The following is a 17,138-nucleotide window of genomic DNA, read 5'->3' on the forward strand; positions in this document are numbered from 1 at the left end:
ACTGTATGTTTGGGCATCTACTTGTAATTTTTAAAGGCAACATATTTTCTTGCAACCCTGCTACCTAGTTTATTCCACAATTTAACTTTTCAAAATTTCAAGGTTATTTCTGCAAAAATCATCACCACTGTGCCCATTTTTTTAATTTCATAACTCAAAGCTCAAAAATAGGCAGGCAAAGAAAACAAATTAATCAAAAAGGAAAATCAGCTAAACCTTCTCCTCTGAAAATCTGACACTTTCTCTCTCATCCTGAACCTAAAGTCTTTCTTTAATAACTTGTTCCCTTGCTATAAAAAAGACAGCAAAAAATAATGGCGGTTGTGCCTTGATTGACTGAAGCAGAGGGGGAGAGAGAGAGAGAGGTAAAGCAATAGTGGCAAAGCCAGCAAGCACTAGTAGTGTACTAGAACAATCACCACCACCACCACCGCTTACCGCACCCAGCAGCAAACCTTGTGTTTCCATTACTGGAAAGTTTGGAAGCAAACCCAACTCTTGGATTCTCCATCTGTGCATATATTCTTCCTCAACAGTCTCTGTTTCTGTCATCTGTCAGCCTATTTTCTGCAGAGTTGATCATCGCGTAGCTCTCAGTTTCCTCTTTAGAATAATGCACAGGCCGTTTGTTTGCACCTTGCTTTCACTTGGGTTCCTTGCAGTTTGAGATCTGGTCCTTTCCTGCTTTCATGGTGGCACAAGCAACTTGGTGTTCTGAGGCTGAGATCTGGGGATTCTGTTAGCAGTTCTGGGGTTTTAGGCTTCTGAGTTTTGCTGGTTTTTTAGCTGTAATTGCTGGTTTTTTAGATTGGACTATCGGGGACTGGAAGTGTACAATCTGTGACTTTGAAGCTCTGTTAGTCACAAATGGTGATGTGGGTTTGTTGAAGATTGTGGTATGAAGTCTTTAGTTGCAGATTGGACATTTTGGGGGGTTTGGTTGAGGCTGGCTAAGTGCGAATGAAGCTGAAATTGATCGTTTTTTTAAACGAAACCGGTTTCGGTTGAAGTTTCAGGACTTGGGGAATTGAGGGTTCTTCTATTTATATTTGCATGAATGTGAAGCTTCATGCTTTTGTGATTTCCTGGTAAAGTTTTGCATGAAAGTTTGTTTCTTTGGGGGGTTTGGATGTGTGTTTGCTGGTCAAATATGATATTTTGCAGTAAAAAAAAGCAGGGGAAGAAAAGGATTGTCCTGTAATTTGGGGGAATTTTGGTGTTAAGTTGTTGTGATTGTGACTGGGTTTAATAACTTTTTGTGGAGTCAAATTCTTGGAGGCTTCTATAGTTTTTGAATCTCTGCAAATAATGAGGCTCTCATCTGCTGCTTTTAGTCCTCAATCCCAGGAAGGTATGGTCGATTAATGTTGCTTTGCAGAATTGTTTTTGTGTGTGTTTTCTTTTTCTTTTCAGGATTTTAAACCGAGCTATAGCTATAACATGTTGTATGAATTAGATTTGGGATGTTGATAGTTCTGTTTGGTTGCCCAGAAATTGTTGGGGGGGGGGGGAGAAATTAGATTTTAGAACTTCATAACCCAAGTTACAATTGTATTAAGCTCTCTCTCTCTCTCTCTCTCTCTCTCTCTCTCTCTCTCTCGTTTCTTTTCTTTCCTCCATTTCTCAGCTGGAAGTGTCTTAATCCGGCTTAATTTTTTTTCTGCCTCTTTCTTGTGCTTGGGGTTTGATTTTATAGATTGACGCAATCGTAGTAAACTTAAAAAAATTAGTCTGAGATTTGGAAGTTTACCATAATTTCCAGAAGTCCATACACTGATGGAAAACTGTTTCCGTTTATAAAAAGAATCTCAGAGATGAGATTTTAGTTTTTTTTTTTTTGTATTCTTTAATTGGTAGATTTAATCGAATTCTGAATCCAAGTGTTGGCTTTGATTGGTATTCTTTTTCATGAACTCCGTTTTTCAGGGGAGAAGCGAGTTTTGAATTCTGAACTTTGGCATGCTTGTGCCGGCCCTCTTGTTTCTTTGCCCGCTGTTGGAAGCCGTGTGGTTTATTTTCCTCAAGGTCACAGCGAACAGGTTTGTATAAATAATTTGTCAGTTCTGCTTTGCAAATTTAGTGGCATGTTGTTTTTATTCGTCAATTTATGTTAGCGAAAGGATAAATTTATTTTTGCCTACTTTTTGGGCAACAAATGTGGTATTCTGGGTGATGAATCTTCTGTAAATGTTCTACTTTTTTGCTCATTTTCCTCATATGCAAACTGAAATGCTTCAAAATGTAGGTTGCGGCATCAACCAACAAGGAAGTGGACGCCCATATTCCTAACTATCCAAGCTTGCCACCGCAGCTCATCTGTCAACTCCACAATGTGACAATGCATGTAAGGCTTGTTTGGTTTGGTAGTTCTGGTTCTTAATATTCCGATATAATGGTTTCTAAAGGTTTGATGTTGTTAACTTCAGGCAGATGTTGAGACAGATGAAGTGTATGCACAGATGACCTTGCAACCTCTAAATCCGGTATGCCACTTTACCTTGCTTGGTTTTTGGAACCATTGGTCGCTTTCTCACATGTTAACCTTCATCTGCAGCAAGAGCAAAAGGACGGCTACCTTCCAGCAGGGTTGGGCAGCCCAAACAAACAGCCTACAAATTATTTTTGTAAAACCTTGACAGCCAGTGACACAAGTACTCATGGTGGTTTCTCTGTCCCTCGCCGGGCAGCTGAAAAAGTGTTTCCTCCGTTGGTAAATTCTCTAACTAAATGCAGTACGACCACCACTTTTGAGCATTACTAGGGTTTGTGCAATAGTTCGGGCACGTGGTCTGTGAAATGACGTTTAATGTTCCTGTCTGCAAATTATAGGATTTTCCCTTGTTTTTGATATCGTTTTTGTTGGCAGGATTTTTCCCAACAACCACCTGCACAAGAGTTAATTGCAAGGGATCTACATGATAATGAATGGAAGTTTAGACACATTTTTCGAGGTGAGGTTTCTAAGGACATTTTTCGCGAAAAATGAAGAAATATTTTTAACCTCTCTTCATGACTTCTTTTAGTATCCCGACTCGAATAGTGAGAATATCATGTTACATAGCCTTTCATTCTATAAAATGAATATTGACATGTTTGTTGATTTTTTTTTCTATTTCAGGCCAGCCCAAAAGGCACCTCCTTACAACGGGTTGGAGCGTGTTCGTAAGTGCAAAAAGACTTGTTGCTGGAGACTCGGTCCTTTTCATCTGGTAGGCTGTTCACCCGTGTTCTGCTGTGTTGTTTTGTTTTGGTCAAATAAATGATGTATTATTTTGCAATGCTCACACTATTTTTACCTGCTTGCAGGAATGAAAAGAATCAGCTACTCCTTGGTATCCGGAGAGCTAACCGACCACAAACTGTGATGCCTTCATCAGTTTTATCAAGCGATAGCATGCACTTGGGACTTCTTGCTGCTGCAGCTCATGCAGCTGCAACAAATAGTCGTTTCACCATATTTTATAATCCAAGGTATGAGTCTATATAGTCTGATGATACCAGATTTTCTTAGGTTTATTACTTTGAAACTTCAACACCTTTCGTGCAGGGCGAGCCCATCTGAGTTTGTCATTCCCCTGGCCAAGTACATTAAAGCGGTCTGTCATACATGCATTTCTGTTGGCATGCGTTTTCGGATGCTGTTTGAAACAGAAGAATCAAGTGTCCGCCGGTAGGTTCTACACTTATTTCCTCGGCTTTCGGTACATCGAAGGCTGCTAGCCTCCTTTATATTATTTTATTCTAGAAGTTACAAACTTTATTGGTTGATATCTGACAATTATACATTATCAGCTACATGGGAACAATAACTGGCATAAGTGACCTAGATCCAGCTCGATGGCCTAATTCACATTGGCGCTCAGTCAAGGTTTGTTCTATAATTCTTAATATATAGAGAAGTATTGAATATCATAATCTGATTTTTTTTTTTTTTTTAAGTTCATTCAGAATATTGTTTTACATCTTTTGCAACTTTGCTGGAACATTGATGGGAAAATTTTAATTTAATTCAGGTGGGTTGGGATGAATCCACGGCTGGGGAGAGACAGCCAAGAGTCTCACTGTGGGAGGTTGAACCATTAACAACATTCCCTATGTATCCATCTACGTTCCCCCTCAGGCTTAAGCGGCCGTGGCCACCTGGACTACCTTCTTTCAATGGTATGCTCATTTACTGCTTTATATAGCTAGTTTCAACTCCCGAGTTTATATGTTCTAGCATTGAGGCAGCAAGAAAATCTTTGTTCTCTCAGGTATGAGGGACAACGACCTTGGCATGAATTCTCAACTTATGTGGCTTCAAGGAAATAATGGAGACCGTGGAATGCAATCGCTGAGCTTTTCTGGCATGGGGATCACACCATGGATGCAGCCAAGACTTGATGCTTCTATGATTGGCTTGCAACCAGACATGTACCAAGCTATGGCTGCTGCTGCACTTCAAGAGATGAGGGCAGTAGATCCTTCCAGACTGCTACCTACATCCCATCTACAGTTCCAGCAGCCCCAAAGCCTCCCTAATAGGTCTGCTGCTTTGATGCAGCCTCAGATGGTGCAAGTGTCTCAATCTCAACAACCCTTTCTCCAAGGTGTTCAAGAGCACCATCGCCAGTCTCAGCCTCAGGTGCAAACTCAGTCTCACCTTCTTCAGCAGCAATTCCAGCATCAGAATTCTTTCAGTAACCAGCAGCAGCAGCAATTAGTTGATCATCAGCAGATTCCAAGTGCTGTCTCTTCCATGACTCAGTTTGCTTCCGCCTCTCAATCCCAGTCACCATCTTTGCAAGTCGTCACATCGCTATGCCAGCAACAGAGTTATTCTGATTCTAATGGGAACCCTGCAACCAGCACCATTTTATCTCCCTTGCACAGTCTCATGGGTTCATTTCCACAGGATGAATCATCCCACCTGCTCAACCTGCCTAGAACCAATCAATTAATATCTTCTGATGGCTGGCCATCAAAGCGAGCAGCGATTGATCCTCTTTCCTCTGGAGTTACTCAATGTATTCTGCCTCGAGCGGAACAGTTGGGACCTCCCCATATTACTATGTCGCAGAATTCTATTTCATTGCCACCCTTTCCAGGGAGAGAGTGCTCACTAGACCAAGAAGGTGGTACCGATCCTCAAAGCCATCTTTTATTCGGTGTCAATATAGAGTCCTCACCTCTTATAATGCAGAGCGGGATGTCAAACCTTAGAGGAGTTGGCAGCAATTGTGATTCTACGACCTTGCATTTTCCTTCTTCTAATTACATGAGCACTGGAGGCACAGATTTTTCACTTAATCCAGCAGTTACACCTTCTAGTTGTATTGATGAATCAAGGTTCCTGCAGTCTCCAGAAAATGCGGACCGTGGAGACCCACTAAACAGAAATTTTGTTAAGGTAAGTTGCAGTGGCCTCTTTAAGGTTTATAAATTATTTTGTATAGTTCAATAATTTTCAACTAGACCACATGTGATATGATAGATGCCTTAATATGTTCTCGTCTTTTAATCAAAACCATAATTATTTGCAGGTTTATAAGTCAGGGTCCTTTGGAAGGTCTCTGGACATTACCAAGTTCAGCAGCTATCAAGAGCTACGTAACGAGCTTGCTCGTTTGTTTGGCCTTGAAGGTGAATTGGACGACCCTGTGAGATCAGGCTGGCAGCTTGTATTTGTTGACCGGGAGAACGATGTTCTTCTCCTCGGGGATGACCCCTGGCCGTGAGTTCCTACTTCTATAATTTTGTTTGGTTGCAAACTCGGGCAAATACTCCTAGGCTCCTAGCTATGAATTGTAGGATAAAAAAATGCATGAGTCCACCTGAGTCTGAACTTTCGGAGACTAGCTGTAAGTTGTGAAGAGTTAAGACAAGGAGTATTTTTGTCATTGCTAACTGTTCTAAGTAAGAACAACTTAATTTCCATGTGGACTAGGCTTCCAATTTTTGTAGCGAATAACTTGCATATATTTAGGCACTATTGAAATGTTGACCACTTGACAGTAAACTTTCCGGTGCACCTTTAAATTAGTTTCGTCTGAATTCGGTTATCGATTAACCGACTCTTGATTCATTGTTCTTATGCTGATACCAGGGAGTTTGTAAATAGCGTGTGGTGTATCAAAATACTCTCACCACAGGAAGTGCAGCAAATGGGAAAACGAGGCCTAGAACTTCTGAAGTCAGTCCCAAATCAGAGGCCCCCAAACAATATTTGCGACGACTATGGAAGCCGGCAGGACTCAAGAAACTTGAGCAGCGGGATAACGTCCGTGGGGTCACTCGAGTATTGAACAACTTTAACCGGTTAAGATACCATTCTCTCTTCTGTAATATTATTTGCAACCCCTCCAACTCTTTTAAAGAGTTGGAAGGGCAGCCTAATACTTTAGCTTTAAAGCCTAGTTTATATATAAGCCAATACTGTAATTAAATGGTACGTATTTTTTTTCAGTATTTCCTTCTATCGAAATACGTTCAACGTTGTATTAGGAGATTAATGTTTGTGAAAATAGCCTTAAAAAGGTTTATTACAGTATATTTCTGGTGTAGTTTACAAATTGTGGGGAAGACGAAGCCCCTCGTTTGCTCAATTAATCTCTCTCGTTGCATATGAACTGTAAGTTCGTGTCTGCATGGCTTTCTCTAAGCGATATTGACGGAGGAGGAGCTGAACTCTGAACTTCGGCTGCAGGAGTGAATGCTTTACATGCATATCGAAATACCTAATTCTCTCATACTTCATATCTACACGCGCTTCGTTTGTGCATTTAAAAGCAGAATATTTGAGGTAATGGAGATGTATCTCTGCCTAATTTTGTCGCGAATTTAAGTCGTTTGCAAATGATTCTATCCGTAATTCTAAGACCTAGTTTGGGAGTGAGGTGCTTAAAAAAAAAGCATCCATGAAAAAAAGCTGTGAGGGTTTTAGGTGTTTGGTAAACTGAAAAAAAAGGCTTATTTTGGAAGCTGCTGTGAGAATAAGCTGAAATCAAAGGAAAAAGCTGAAGCTGGTATTTGCAGCTTTGGAAAACTGGTTTTTTTTCAAAGCACACGGAGCTACAATGCTTCTTTAATGAAAAGACCCACTATTAGACTGCTTTTTTTTTCAAAAGCACTTTTACAAAAAAGTTTACCAAACGCTCTGCTGATTTATTTCACAGCCGTTTATTCTCACAACAGTTTTTTTTCAAAGCACAGCAATACCTAAGCCACTCTCGTGGCTTGTCCACTGCGAAGGTCAAGCCATTGACACGTGCCTCTGGGGGCGGAGGTCCCTAATACTGTTGCGAGGCTCCTATGAATGTTTATCAACCTTCTTTCACAATGGGCCCCTTACTGTGTCGGTATGCATGTTCTCAAAATTAAACACTATTTTTTTCAATTTTTCTTTTAATTGAAATTTTATAAATTGGGTTGGTGAGTAATCTCCAATTCTCCAACCACTAGAATGATTAGTCATAAGCGTTTTTTTTTAATTTTTTTATTTTTACTTGAACTTTGCCAAGCTCTTCAAATCTAACTCTTTCCATTTAAAAAAAATCCACGTACTTGAAGTCGAATAAGGGATCGAACTCGAACATACACATTTATACAAAAAAAGTTTACTAAATTGTCAATCATGTATATTTCCAGCGTCAAATAAAGGGTCGAACAAATGAGCATTTTGCTTCAAAAGAAGGTCAAAGAATATGACTTGGTTATAGTACATTCATTTACGTATTAGATAACAAATGTATTAAATAAATACATGTACTGTAGGTCTACTTCCCAAAGAACAAGAGACGTTTAACGGAAAGGGATTCGGAGCAAATTCATTTCGACCAAATTCACATAGTTATGGATCCGGACCGTGAGAATTTGATCCAACGGCTACATTTATTATCACTTTTAAACGATCATTCTATTTGTAATCATTAAATCAAATTTCAATGATTCGGATTCCAGACTAGATTGATTAGATGGAAAGATTTCACGGTCAAAAAAGTTTACCACTAAAGTGACCAGTGGACCCGAGTAGAAGTTTGGGTTATGCATGTTGTGGGGCTACCTACACAGATGGGACATTTTGATGGATGGAACGGTGACAAAGGTAGGGCACCCTCCACAACAATAATAGGACCCTGCCCTTTTAAAAGGTAGGTTGGCATACAATTACAGGGCAGTGACTTTTTTTTATTGAACTTGCATTGTAATTTGCATGATCACTTTTGTCCATGACCCCATGCTCTGTCATCCACACCATCACTGGATCAAAGTCTTCATCTTTGTTTAAACACAGAAAACAGAGACAAGATGAGCAGAAACCCTTTTATTGTCTGCCTGAATTGAAGTTCAGTCCAAAAGTCTTTGGAGGAGAAAATTTGTATATGATCTCGACGTTTAATTATTGGACTTCTTTTTTCTTTTTAATTTCTTCCAATTGTGGTGTCATAGTGTGATAGAGGTCGCACTTGATGCGATGGCAAGTGTCTTCGCCCATGAGCGGTAGATCTCAGGTTCAAGACTTGAGAACAGCCTCTCCATAAATGGGGGTAAGGCTAGCCGACATTCACCTCTCCCAGACCCTGCGTAAAGCGGAAATCTTGTGCATTAGGTAAGACCCTTGTGGTGTCATAGTGTGATGGTAACACCATGTGAGAGTTGAGCTAGCATGAGTACAATCATTTATGCAGTATGTCGGGTTAGAGGTCGTGTGCTAATGGCTGTGTAGGTGTCATAATTTGCTGACATGTGTTCAAAAAGTTAATTATATGCTTTTATTAACACGTGAGAAGTTAAAAATTAAAATAATTTTGATACCTAGTTTTATTAAAAGGAAAACTAATGAAAAATGTTTGAAAACTTTGAGTTTTAACGATAAGGACAAAATAATGGGTAAAGTGAATAGTACCAGGATTGACATTTTAGTGTAAAAATGTGGTTTTTCGTTAAAGTGAACAGTACCGCGGATTTTTTTGTTAAAACTCCCTTTATTAAATGCAGAAAAGTAAAGAATCAGAATGATTATAGGTGGCACAAATAAATATTTCTTTGCTTGCAAGGATTGCTCATGTAGACATAAGCAACTCAGAAAAGTAAGATTATGGTGGGAATTGTTGTTTAGTTTATAAGAAAGACAAGTTCCAAAAAGTGGATGCTGAAAAATGTATGTTAAGCCATGTTTGAAGCATGCCTAGAGGTGTCTAGGTTAAGTGGCCTGGCCTTGGGCATTGGGGGTGCCAAATATAAAAGAGCCCTCCAACTCTAGGGGTGTGCACAAGCATGTGGGGTTTCATTAAACAATACACAAAGGTATAAGCTTTTTGTCATGTGAGGTAGGAATACTTATTTCATCAAAAGTTGGGTTGGGAATTGGAAGATGTCCCATGAATTTCAAGTGGGACTAGGGACACCTATATCCAAGAACCTTTCTTAGGGCTAGGAGCCTAGGACTTTCTACAATGCTCCTATCTGGGCTGAAATAGGTTTAAGAGTTTGATGGTAGTGGGCTTAATTTAAGGTACAACAACTTTCAATTTGAGGTAGTCTTCTATGCGCATCCTAGTTGTGTGGGTGTGAGAAGCCATTCGAGGACTCAATATTGTTCGTCGACAGGCCACTCACACCCTCTGATGGGCACCGATAGAGTTTGAAAGAGAGAATTTCTGCCTTCAACATACATAAGCTAAAATAAGTCTAACTAGTATAAAATTGCTTCAGATTTTTCTTCTCTCAAGAGTCTCAACATTCCCTATTTGTTCTCTTCTTTTCATCAAATCTCAGAAAGTTGGGGGAGATAGTGCAGACAATGACGGAACGTAGATGTTCAAAAACACTGGTTGCTCTTTCGATACAAAGTTTGTATATTACACACAAACTCCTTCAATCATACTAATGAGTACTGAACATGTACAATACAAGCGGTGTATGAAACTTTTCTTCTATATTTTGTTTCTGGTTTACCACAACCAACCGCAACAATTGTAATGAGATGATGGCATTCGTCCAGTCTGGCGGATGTATTCAGCTTGAGCTGCAGTTTTCTCTGCATTTTGATTCTTTCTGGCTTCAGCTGCTGCCCGTTTCTCTTCGGATCTTTGCTTTGCTAGTGTTATCTTCTTCACTATCTTGGATTGAGCTTGCGCTCTCATTTGTTCAACTTGAGCCTGAAAAGTACTCCGGAATTAGTTATGACAAATAAGTTATCCTCCCTACCAAAAACATATAATTTGAGAGTACGAAACACTACTTGAGAGTCAAGAAAAGCATAAATTATAATACTTTCCCAATCGCCAGGTATAAAGTTAATAAATGGAGCTCACTGAACCAGTTCAATACAATACAACAGAAATATCAACCAAGGTTTCAGACTCGAAAATAGAACAGTTCTGCTGACTAATGATGCAAAATCAAAATAACTTAAATACCTCTATTCTCTGCATCTCTGCTTCGAGTTTTGCCTTCTGCCGACTTTCCCATGCTTGGATTTGGATTTCATCGCGCTTGTATCTGAGAAATGTTAGCGTTCTCTAGTCATGTTAGGATGGCAGAATATATCTACATGGTTTCTAGTACCAAAGCATAACAGTACTCTCTCTATAAGAAGCAACGAAAAAAGGTGATCCAATTGAAGTTCTTAAAGTATGGGGGTTATTGGGTTGAAGAAGAAACCTTGCTGTATGTCTACATTTTTCAGCTTCCTCCCAGGCAGCTGCACGTTTTTCATACTCTATCCGCTCAAGTTCTGCCGTATCAGTTTTTTCAGCAGAAAGTTTTTTCTCCTGCTCATCTTTACTTGCCCAAGCGGCAATGTTCATCTTACCAAGCTGAACACCAAGTTCTACAATCTCCCTTCTTGTCTTGAGCTTTAATTCTTCTTCCGACAATTGCTTCTTGTTGTTTGGCGGTGATTCCCCATCAGTGGTAGGTGTGGGAGCCGGTGCACCTCCTCGGGGGGTTGACGGCATTGAAGAGATTGGGCTGCGGATTGGGGTTGTTGCCCCTTCGGGAGTGGCAGTCCTTGAAGGCTCTTGACTTGGGATAGGTGTCATTTCTGTTCCCATGTCTCTCATTGAGACTGCTCTTATGGCAGCAGTGCCTACATAAACCGAACGCAAAATGTCAATTTCCTCTGCCTCTGCTATACACCTTGAAGTCTACGAACAAGGAAGCTATAAGTAATGCAACAACGAATCTCTTGATATAGGCATTGAAAATTTTCATCGAAAAGAAATACAACTCCTACATAACAAAGTACCACATGACGTTCTTAAAGCCAATGAAAGCGTACCTGCAGTATTTTCGACAGTACTTTTAGAACACGGTGCATTCCCATCACCTACCTCCATTAAACCTTTACTTTGTGTGGATTCATCAAACAAAGCATTCCCGTCAGAAGCTTGACCTGAACTCAATTGAGACTCCGAAGGAACAAAAGAGAATTTATCTAATCCAATCTGCGATGAAGGCTGACAGAAATCAACCCGCTTTGTGTCTGCCCCTCTGCCATTTGGCTTATAATCATAATTAGCAGACTCCGGAACCACCCTCACCATATTTGTCACCGGCAAACGAATTGTTTGGTTTTGTAAAGCACCCTTTCTGGGAAAATTAGCTTGAACAATTTGCTTACTCATTATCCATTTCTCAGCGTCGTTCCACTTAGATGGCATAGTTCTTGAAAGCGTTCTCGAAAGGTGCTTATGTACCGACTTCTCCCCTTTATGAAACTCAAAACTGGATGAACTAGCATTACTATCATAATCAAGACTTTCGTCATCCATCATTCTCACGGGGTGAATTGCGCTTGAATTACCACTCTCACCCTTTGCATAAAGCTGCAATTTAACACGACCGGCATCACTATTTTCTCGTGGCAACGACTCCTTTGGTTGGCAAGAAGCCTGATCGCTTTGTCCAACGTCCAATGCCGCTTCCCTCAACAAATTCATGGACAGAACTTCCAAACCGGAAGATGTAACTGGACAGCACAAGACTTAATCAGTAAACAGTTTAGCATTTCGGCAATGCACGTAAAAGCCATTCGAGAGCTAAGCTGGGATTAATCGACGCTCGTGTTACAAATTTTCAAATCAAAAGAAGTGAGACAAACCTTCCTCATCGCCATTCATGGGGTCTAACAAGCTATTCTTCACGAATTCTGAATCATCAAGCTTCGAGGGCGAAGTTCTTGAGGAGTTGCTGTTTGATCCATCCTTCTTTTTGTGATGGTGAGGCCCTATTAGCTTCATCCTCAATTTACTGGGAGAAATTATACCAGTCTGAGAAGGCAAACAAAAACGAAACAGTAAAAATTATTACCCTTCATTCCACTAATAAAAAAAGATGCTAAAAGCTGTGATCTTTGTGAACAAAATAAAATGATTAAACAAATCCAATTAATAAAATTACTTCAATCATTCCAAATCATCTCAAATTCGAACCAAATAGCATTATTTTGAGTTTCATTTTATTTTTAAAATTAAAAAAAAATAAAGAGGAAAATTAACAATTATTACAGAAATATAAAGTAATATTACAATGAAGTAGCAAATGGGAACCCAAATTTGATTGAGCACATAAATATTACAGCAAAGCCAGTTTCAACAAAATTCATGATTCTTCAGTGCATTTTCTCATTTTTCCCACCACCCCATTTCTAAAACAACCCCACAAAGTAAAAAATCATTCAGAAAAAGTCCATAACCAAAGAGAAAAAGCTCCATTCATCTCCAAAAGAAAATAAAAAAGTTGAAAACATGGGTTTTTGTTGAATTTACCTGAACTTTGTGTATCCTCTCGTACTCCATTAGATCTCTCTCTAACTCTCTCTCTCTCTCTCTCTCTCTCTCTCTCTCTCTCTCTATAACTTTCTCTCTCTAAAAGAACCTTCTTTGCTCTCTAGAATATCATTCTGAGGAGGAACTAGAAAGAAAGAAGGGACCTTTAAATTGGGGGAAATACATCTCTCTCTCTCTCTCTCTCTCTGTATTTTGACTGTCTGTATTTTTTGGGTAGGCAGACAGTCTCAGAGACAGGCGTGTTTTCACTGTTCTAGTCATAAGATCGCATGATTTTGTTTGGTTTAGTTGTGCTCCTCTACAGCACAAGGCCGTGCTGTACTTCTTTCTGATCCTGACACGTCATCAATTGACCCCACCATCACCGGGGACCACATGACGTGCCAACAATCTGCAGGCGGACCTCTCTTCCCTTTAAATTATAGTTGGCGGGCTTTCCACCAGAGCCAACGAGGAATTGCCCATTTTCTCATAGACCCGAATCCCGATTATTATTATTTTCCTTTGTATTATAATTTTATTTACTAATTAATTTTTCTATTTTTGAAAATGACTCAAATGATTAAAGGCAGAGTGATTTTGAACAGTGACAATGATGAAAAGTGGAATTTCAGTTTGCTCTGCATATAAACTAGGGATGGGCATTTAAAAAAAAAAAACCGACTGAACCGTCCGCATCGTGTTAGTGATTTGGTTTGGTTTGGTTTTTTTTTATATTTTTAATTATTTGTTGTTTAACTGAACAGGACCGATCTTAATCGGTTTGGCAATTGGTTTCTCAAATTTTTAGGGTGCAGGTAATCGAATCGATCAGCATATATTTAATTTTATTTTTTAATCATAATTAATACATGTAGTAATACAAATTGTTAGTTATTTACGAGTTAACGTGTTTCCACCATATGAAAACAAAACCTGATTAGTTTAAGACCTAGTTTGGGAGTGAGGTGCTTAAAAAAAAAGCACCTATGAAAAAAAGCTGTGAGGGTTTTAGGTGTTTGGTAAACTGAAAAAAAATGGCTTATTTTGGAAGCTGCTGTGAGAATAAGCTGAAATCAAAGGAAAAAGCTGAAACTGCTATTTGTAGCTTTGGAAAACTGGTTTTTTTTCAAAGCACATTGAGTTACAGTGCTCCTTTAATGAAAGGACCCACTATCAGACTATTTTTTTTTCCAAAAGCTTTTTTACAAAAAAGTTTACCAAACGCTCTGCTGATTTATTTCACAGCCGCTTATTCTCACAGCACAGCTGCTTATTCTCACATCAGTTTTTTTTCAAAGCACAGCAATACCAAACCAGCCTTAAGATTTCCTTTGGAGAAGAATAGAGGGCACCATTTGGAGAAGGCAGCAGCAGCTGCTGCTTTGGTGCTCTTCTTGGACTACTTCATTTGTACTTTCCCTTGACCAATCACTCATATTAGTGCTAAGTTCTATAGCTTTTAGGAAAGACATTTGTTATGTATTTTCGCCTTCACACAACCGAGAACGATCAAAACCAACCCGCCATTTAGACCCAGCTTGGTTGGTTTTGATTGCAATTTTAACCTAACCGACTAGGTTAGTTTGATTTCAGTTTTTGGCCCAAAATACCATTTTGCTTTAAGAAAATGGCGGTGAAAAAAATAATTACTTGTCAATCTATCTAATCTAATCACCTAATTTGTGGGCCCTAATCTTTGATGATTATCAATCAAGCGTATGTAACAAATCATTACTTTCTGTTGCTATTCACACATCTATTTTTACTTCTCACTGGTAATTTCAATTTTCTTAATATTCTTTCATTCATATTTCTCTATTTCATCTCAAATTTAAATGTGACGTTGAACCTAACCGCAAACATGAGATGATTCAACCGTATAGATGGAGGTATATCCATCTATCCATATTTTTCATCACGTAGCTTGATCAAAGATTCGACAAATAATCATAAAATTATTGCATAATTAAAGCAAGAACAAGAAACAAGTGTGTCATACAGTGTATCATTGATGATATTCGTGAGGATAATGATGTGGCACATGAGAGAGACCTATTTAATTAGCTTTCTCTTAACTAATTATTGTAATCGAGAGTTTTTACAAAAAAAATGTTAATAATCACAAATACATATTTTTGTTGAATTTTTTTTATATACTGAATGATCACGGGCTTATATTTGGACATGGATGATGATGGCATGGCCAGAAATGTACCACATAATTAGATGTTCAGTCGTACCTTCTTCTTCTTCTACCTTTCCTCAGATTATGTGTGTATTTAGCAAATGATAATCTGCGGAAATGTAAGACTGTCTGCCACAGTTTTTCAAACTTATATCCTTAATTATTATTTGTCCTCCTATTTTTAAATATTTCTGTCATTTCACTAGATTTTTTTTTAAGAAAACTAATTAGATAATTTGTTTGGAATGCTTGATGAAGCAGAAATCAAATTAATTCCCTTAATCGCGGGATAATATAGTGGAAGTGGTTAATAGCTGCATAATTGTTTAACTAACCATTTGCTTACTTTTTAAAGTAAATTCATAACGCATCATGTCTAATTCAGTTCATCTTATATTTTAATACAATTAATAAAAGATCGAACTCAAATTTGTTTTAATTGATTACAACTTACCACGTTCAGTCCACTAAAGGATGCCAAAAGGGAAGAACAAAGTTGGACTCAGACTAAAGGGGAAAATGCCAAATGGTTTGTTAAAACTTAAATCGCGGAGGTGGCCGTTGTCGATTAGTTGAATAGATGTGAATGGAAGAATATATTAGGGGGAGGGGTGAGGTCAGCAGTCAAAGTGTCAAATATACTTTTGGTGAACACATGCACCAAAGCAAGACTATTATTAAATTTGGACGTGAATGAACAGTGTCAGTCACATCTGATGGGTCACTTCATTGTGGTTGTTTGTAGGGTTCAGAATTCTATAATCCTATCATAAACTCTAATCTTGGTGTCATTTACCATGTGAAGAAATAGTTACTCTTTTTTCCGCATATTTCAAATCAATAACTCAATAAGCGTTGTTATTAGACGTGTTAAAATACATAGTATTGTGTTATTGATGTCGTATAGTATAGTGGCGTATCAAAAGATGCAATTTTAAACACATTAATGAAAGTTCAAAAATGATGAGTAATCGTAGTTTCCCACTAGTTATCTCATTTTAAGAAAAGAAACACACTAATGAATCTCTTAAGTTATAAAAGGCTTATAGTAGCCATTTAGTCTTTATCTTTGCACTTTAAGGTTCGATTCTTTAGTCGTTTATTTATCTTAATTAGAAAAATCATAAAAATAAAGGATGATAAATATGATACGAATAATATTTTTTATATTATATTATTAGCTAAGAATGAAAATTTAGTGCTCAAAGCCCCAGGAGGCAAAGTAATTAGGGATCCCTTATATTATAATCATGGGTCCTACACCTACGATTGTAATTCATCAAGAAAATAATTTGAACCAAGAAACATTCTTCACAGAGTTTGTATTGGCAATTTGGCATTACTCTTTGCAATGTGCTCGATCCGTGGATTGGGACTTGTAACCCTACTCACATGATGTGTTTTGCTTGTCAACTGGTCCATTACAAGCATCCATGGACGAAATGTGAACACTTGGCGCTTACAAAATCTTTGAAAACTTGGCTTAATCTGTAGCCTACTTCTCTGACCACATTCTGCACATGCCAAGTCCACAGAAAACTAGTCGGTTTCCCTCGTTTTTCTCTTTTTTCTTCTGCGGACTGCTCATATATCATACTCCAAAATCCAATCATGTGTTTGATATTCTTACTGTGATTGTGCTAGAGAGACAATTTGAAATGAAATTTTATAAGTAAAATGATGTAGTTGTTGATGATTGGATTACTATTAAAGTGTTGATTAACATGTTTATTTTATTTTTTATTGGTGACACATTATTTGATTTGCAAATTTTATTTGAAAATTTGATCTCCCTATCATTATTTTATTGAAAACTTTTTTGGGTTTATGAAGTTTTAAAAGAGTTGTTTTTCGATATCATTAAACTTGCGTTCAAATTTTTCTTACTTTTACACTGGATATTTTTACTAGCAATAAAAATATTTTATTTTATTTTATTTTATTTTTTGTAATCTGGTGGTGAATACCGTGAAAACACTAAACTATTTGAGAAGTACAAACTAGGCAGTTCCTACCAACTCCCATATATCATCAAACAAAAGATCACAAATCCAAATAGGAAATTCTTCAAAAAAACAAAGACCCATGTCAAGGTTGTAGCTCCAATTGGCTAAACAGTTTGCAACAAAATTCTTCTCTATGTAAATATGCTTGAGCTGAGAGTATTCGAATTAGTTTAAAAGCTCATCACAATGACG

The 17,138-nt window shown here is 38.1% G+C and overlaps 2 protein-coding genes across 2 annotated transcripts; one reads left to right on the plus strand and one right to left on the minus strand.

The window, feature by feature from the left end:
* Positions 1-6,529, plus strand: LOC103435026 (auxin response factor 6). Its single transcript, XM_008373423.4, has 14 exons — positions 1-1,351; positions 1,927-2,039; positions 2,246-2,344; positions 2,427-2,483; positions 2,555-2,710; positions 2,867-2,951; positions 3,119-3,209; positions 3,307-3,471; positions 3,548-3,670; positions 3,793-3,868; positions 4,014-4,161; positions 4,254-5,389; positions 5,523-5,713; positions 6,086-6,529. The coding sequence occupies exons 1-14, from the start codon at positions 1,309-1,311 to the stop codon at positions 6,282-6,284; spliced, it is 2,682 nt and encodes an 893-aa protein (XP_008371645.1). The 5' UTR covers positions 1-1,308; the 3' UTR covers positions 6,285-6,529.
* Positions 6,530-9,798: 3,269 nt separating this feature from the next.
* LOC103435025 (uncharacterized) lies at positions 9,799-13,032 on the minus strand. The gene is made up of 6 exons (XM_008373422.4): positions 12,753-13,032; positions 12,086-12,254; positions 11,264-11,953; positions 10,645-11,071; positions 10,401-10,482; positions 9,799-10,139 (listed from the first exon to the last, which is right to left on the minus strand). Exons 1-6 carry the CDS (start codon positions 12,780-12,782, stop codon positions 9,933-9,935), a joined length of 1,605 nt encoding a protein of 534 aa, XP_008371644.1. The 5' UTR covers positions 12,783-13,032; the 3' UTR covers positions 9,799-9,932.
* Between the last annotated feature and the right edge of the window lie 4,106 nt (positions 13,033-17,138).

This window comes from Malus domestica, chromosome 10 (assembly GCF_042453785.1).
Source record: "Malus domestica chromosome 10, GDT2T_hap1".
NCBI lineage: Eukaryota > Viridiplantae > Streptophyta > Magnoliopsida > Rosales > Rosaceae > Malus > Malus domestica.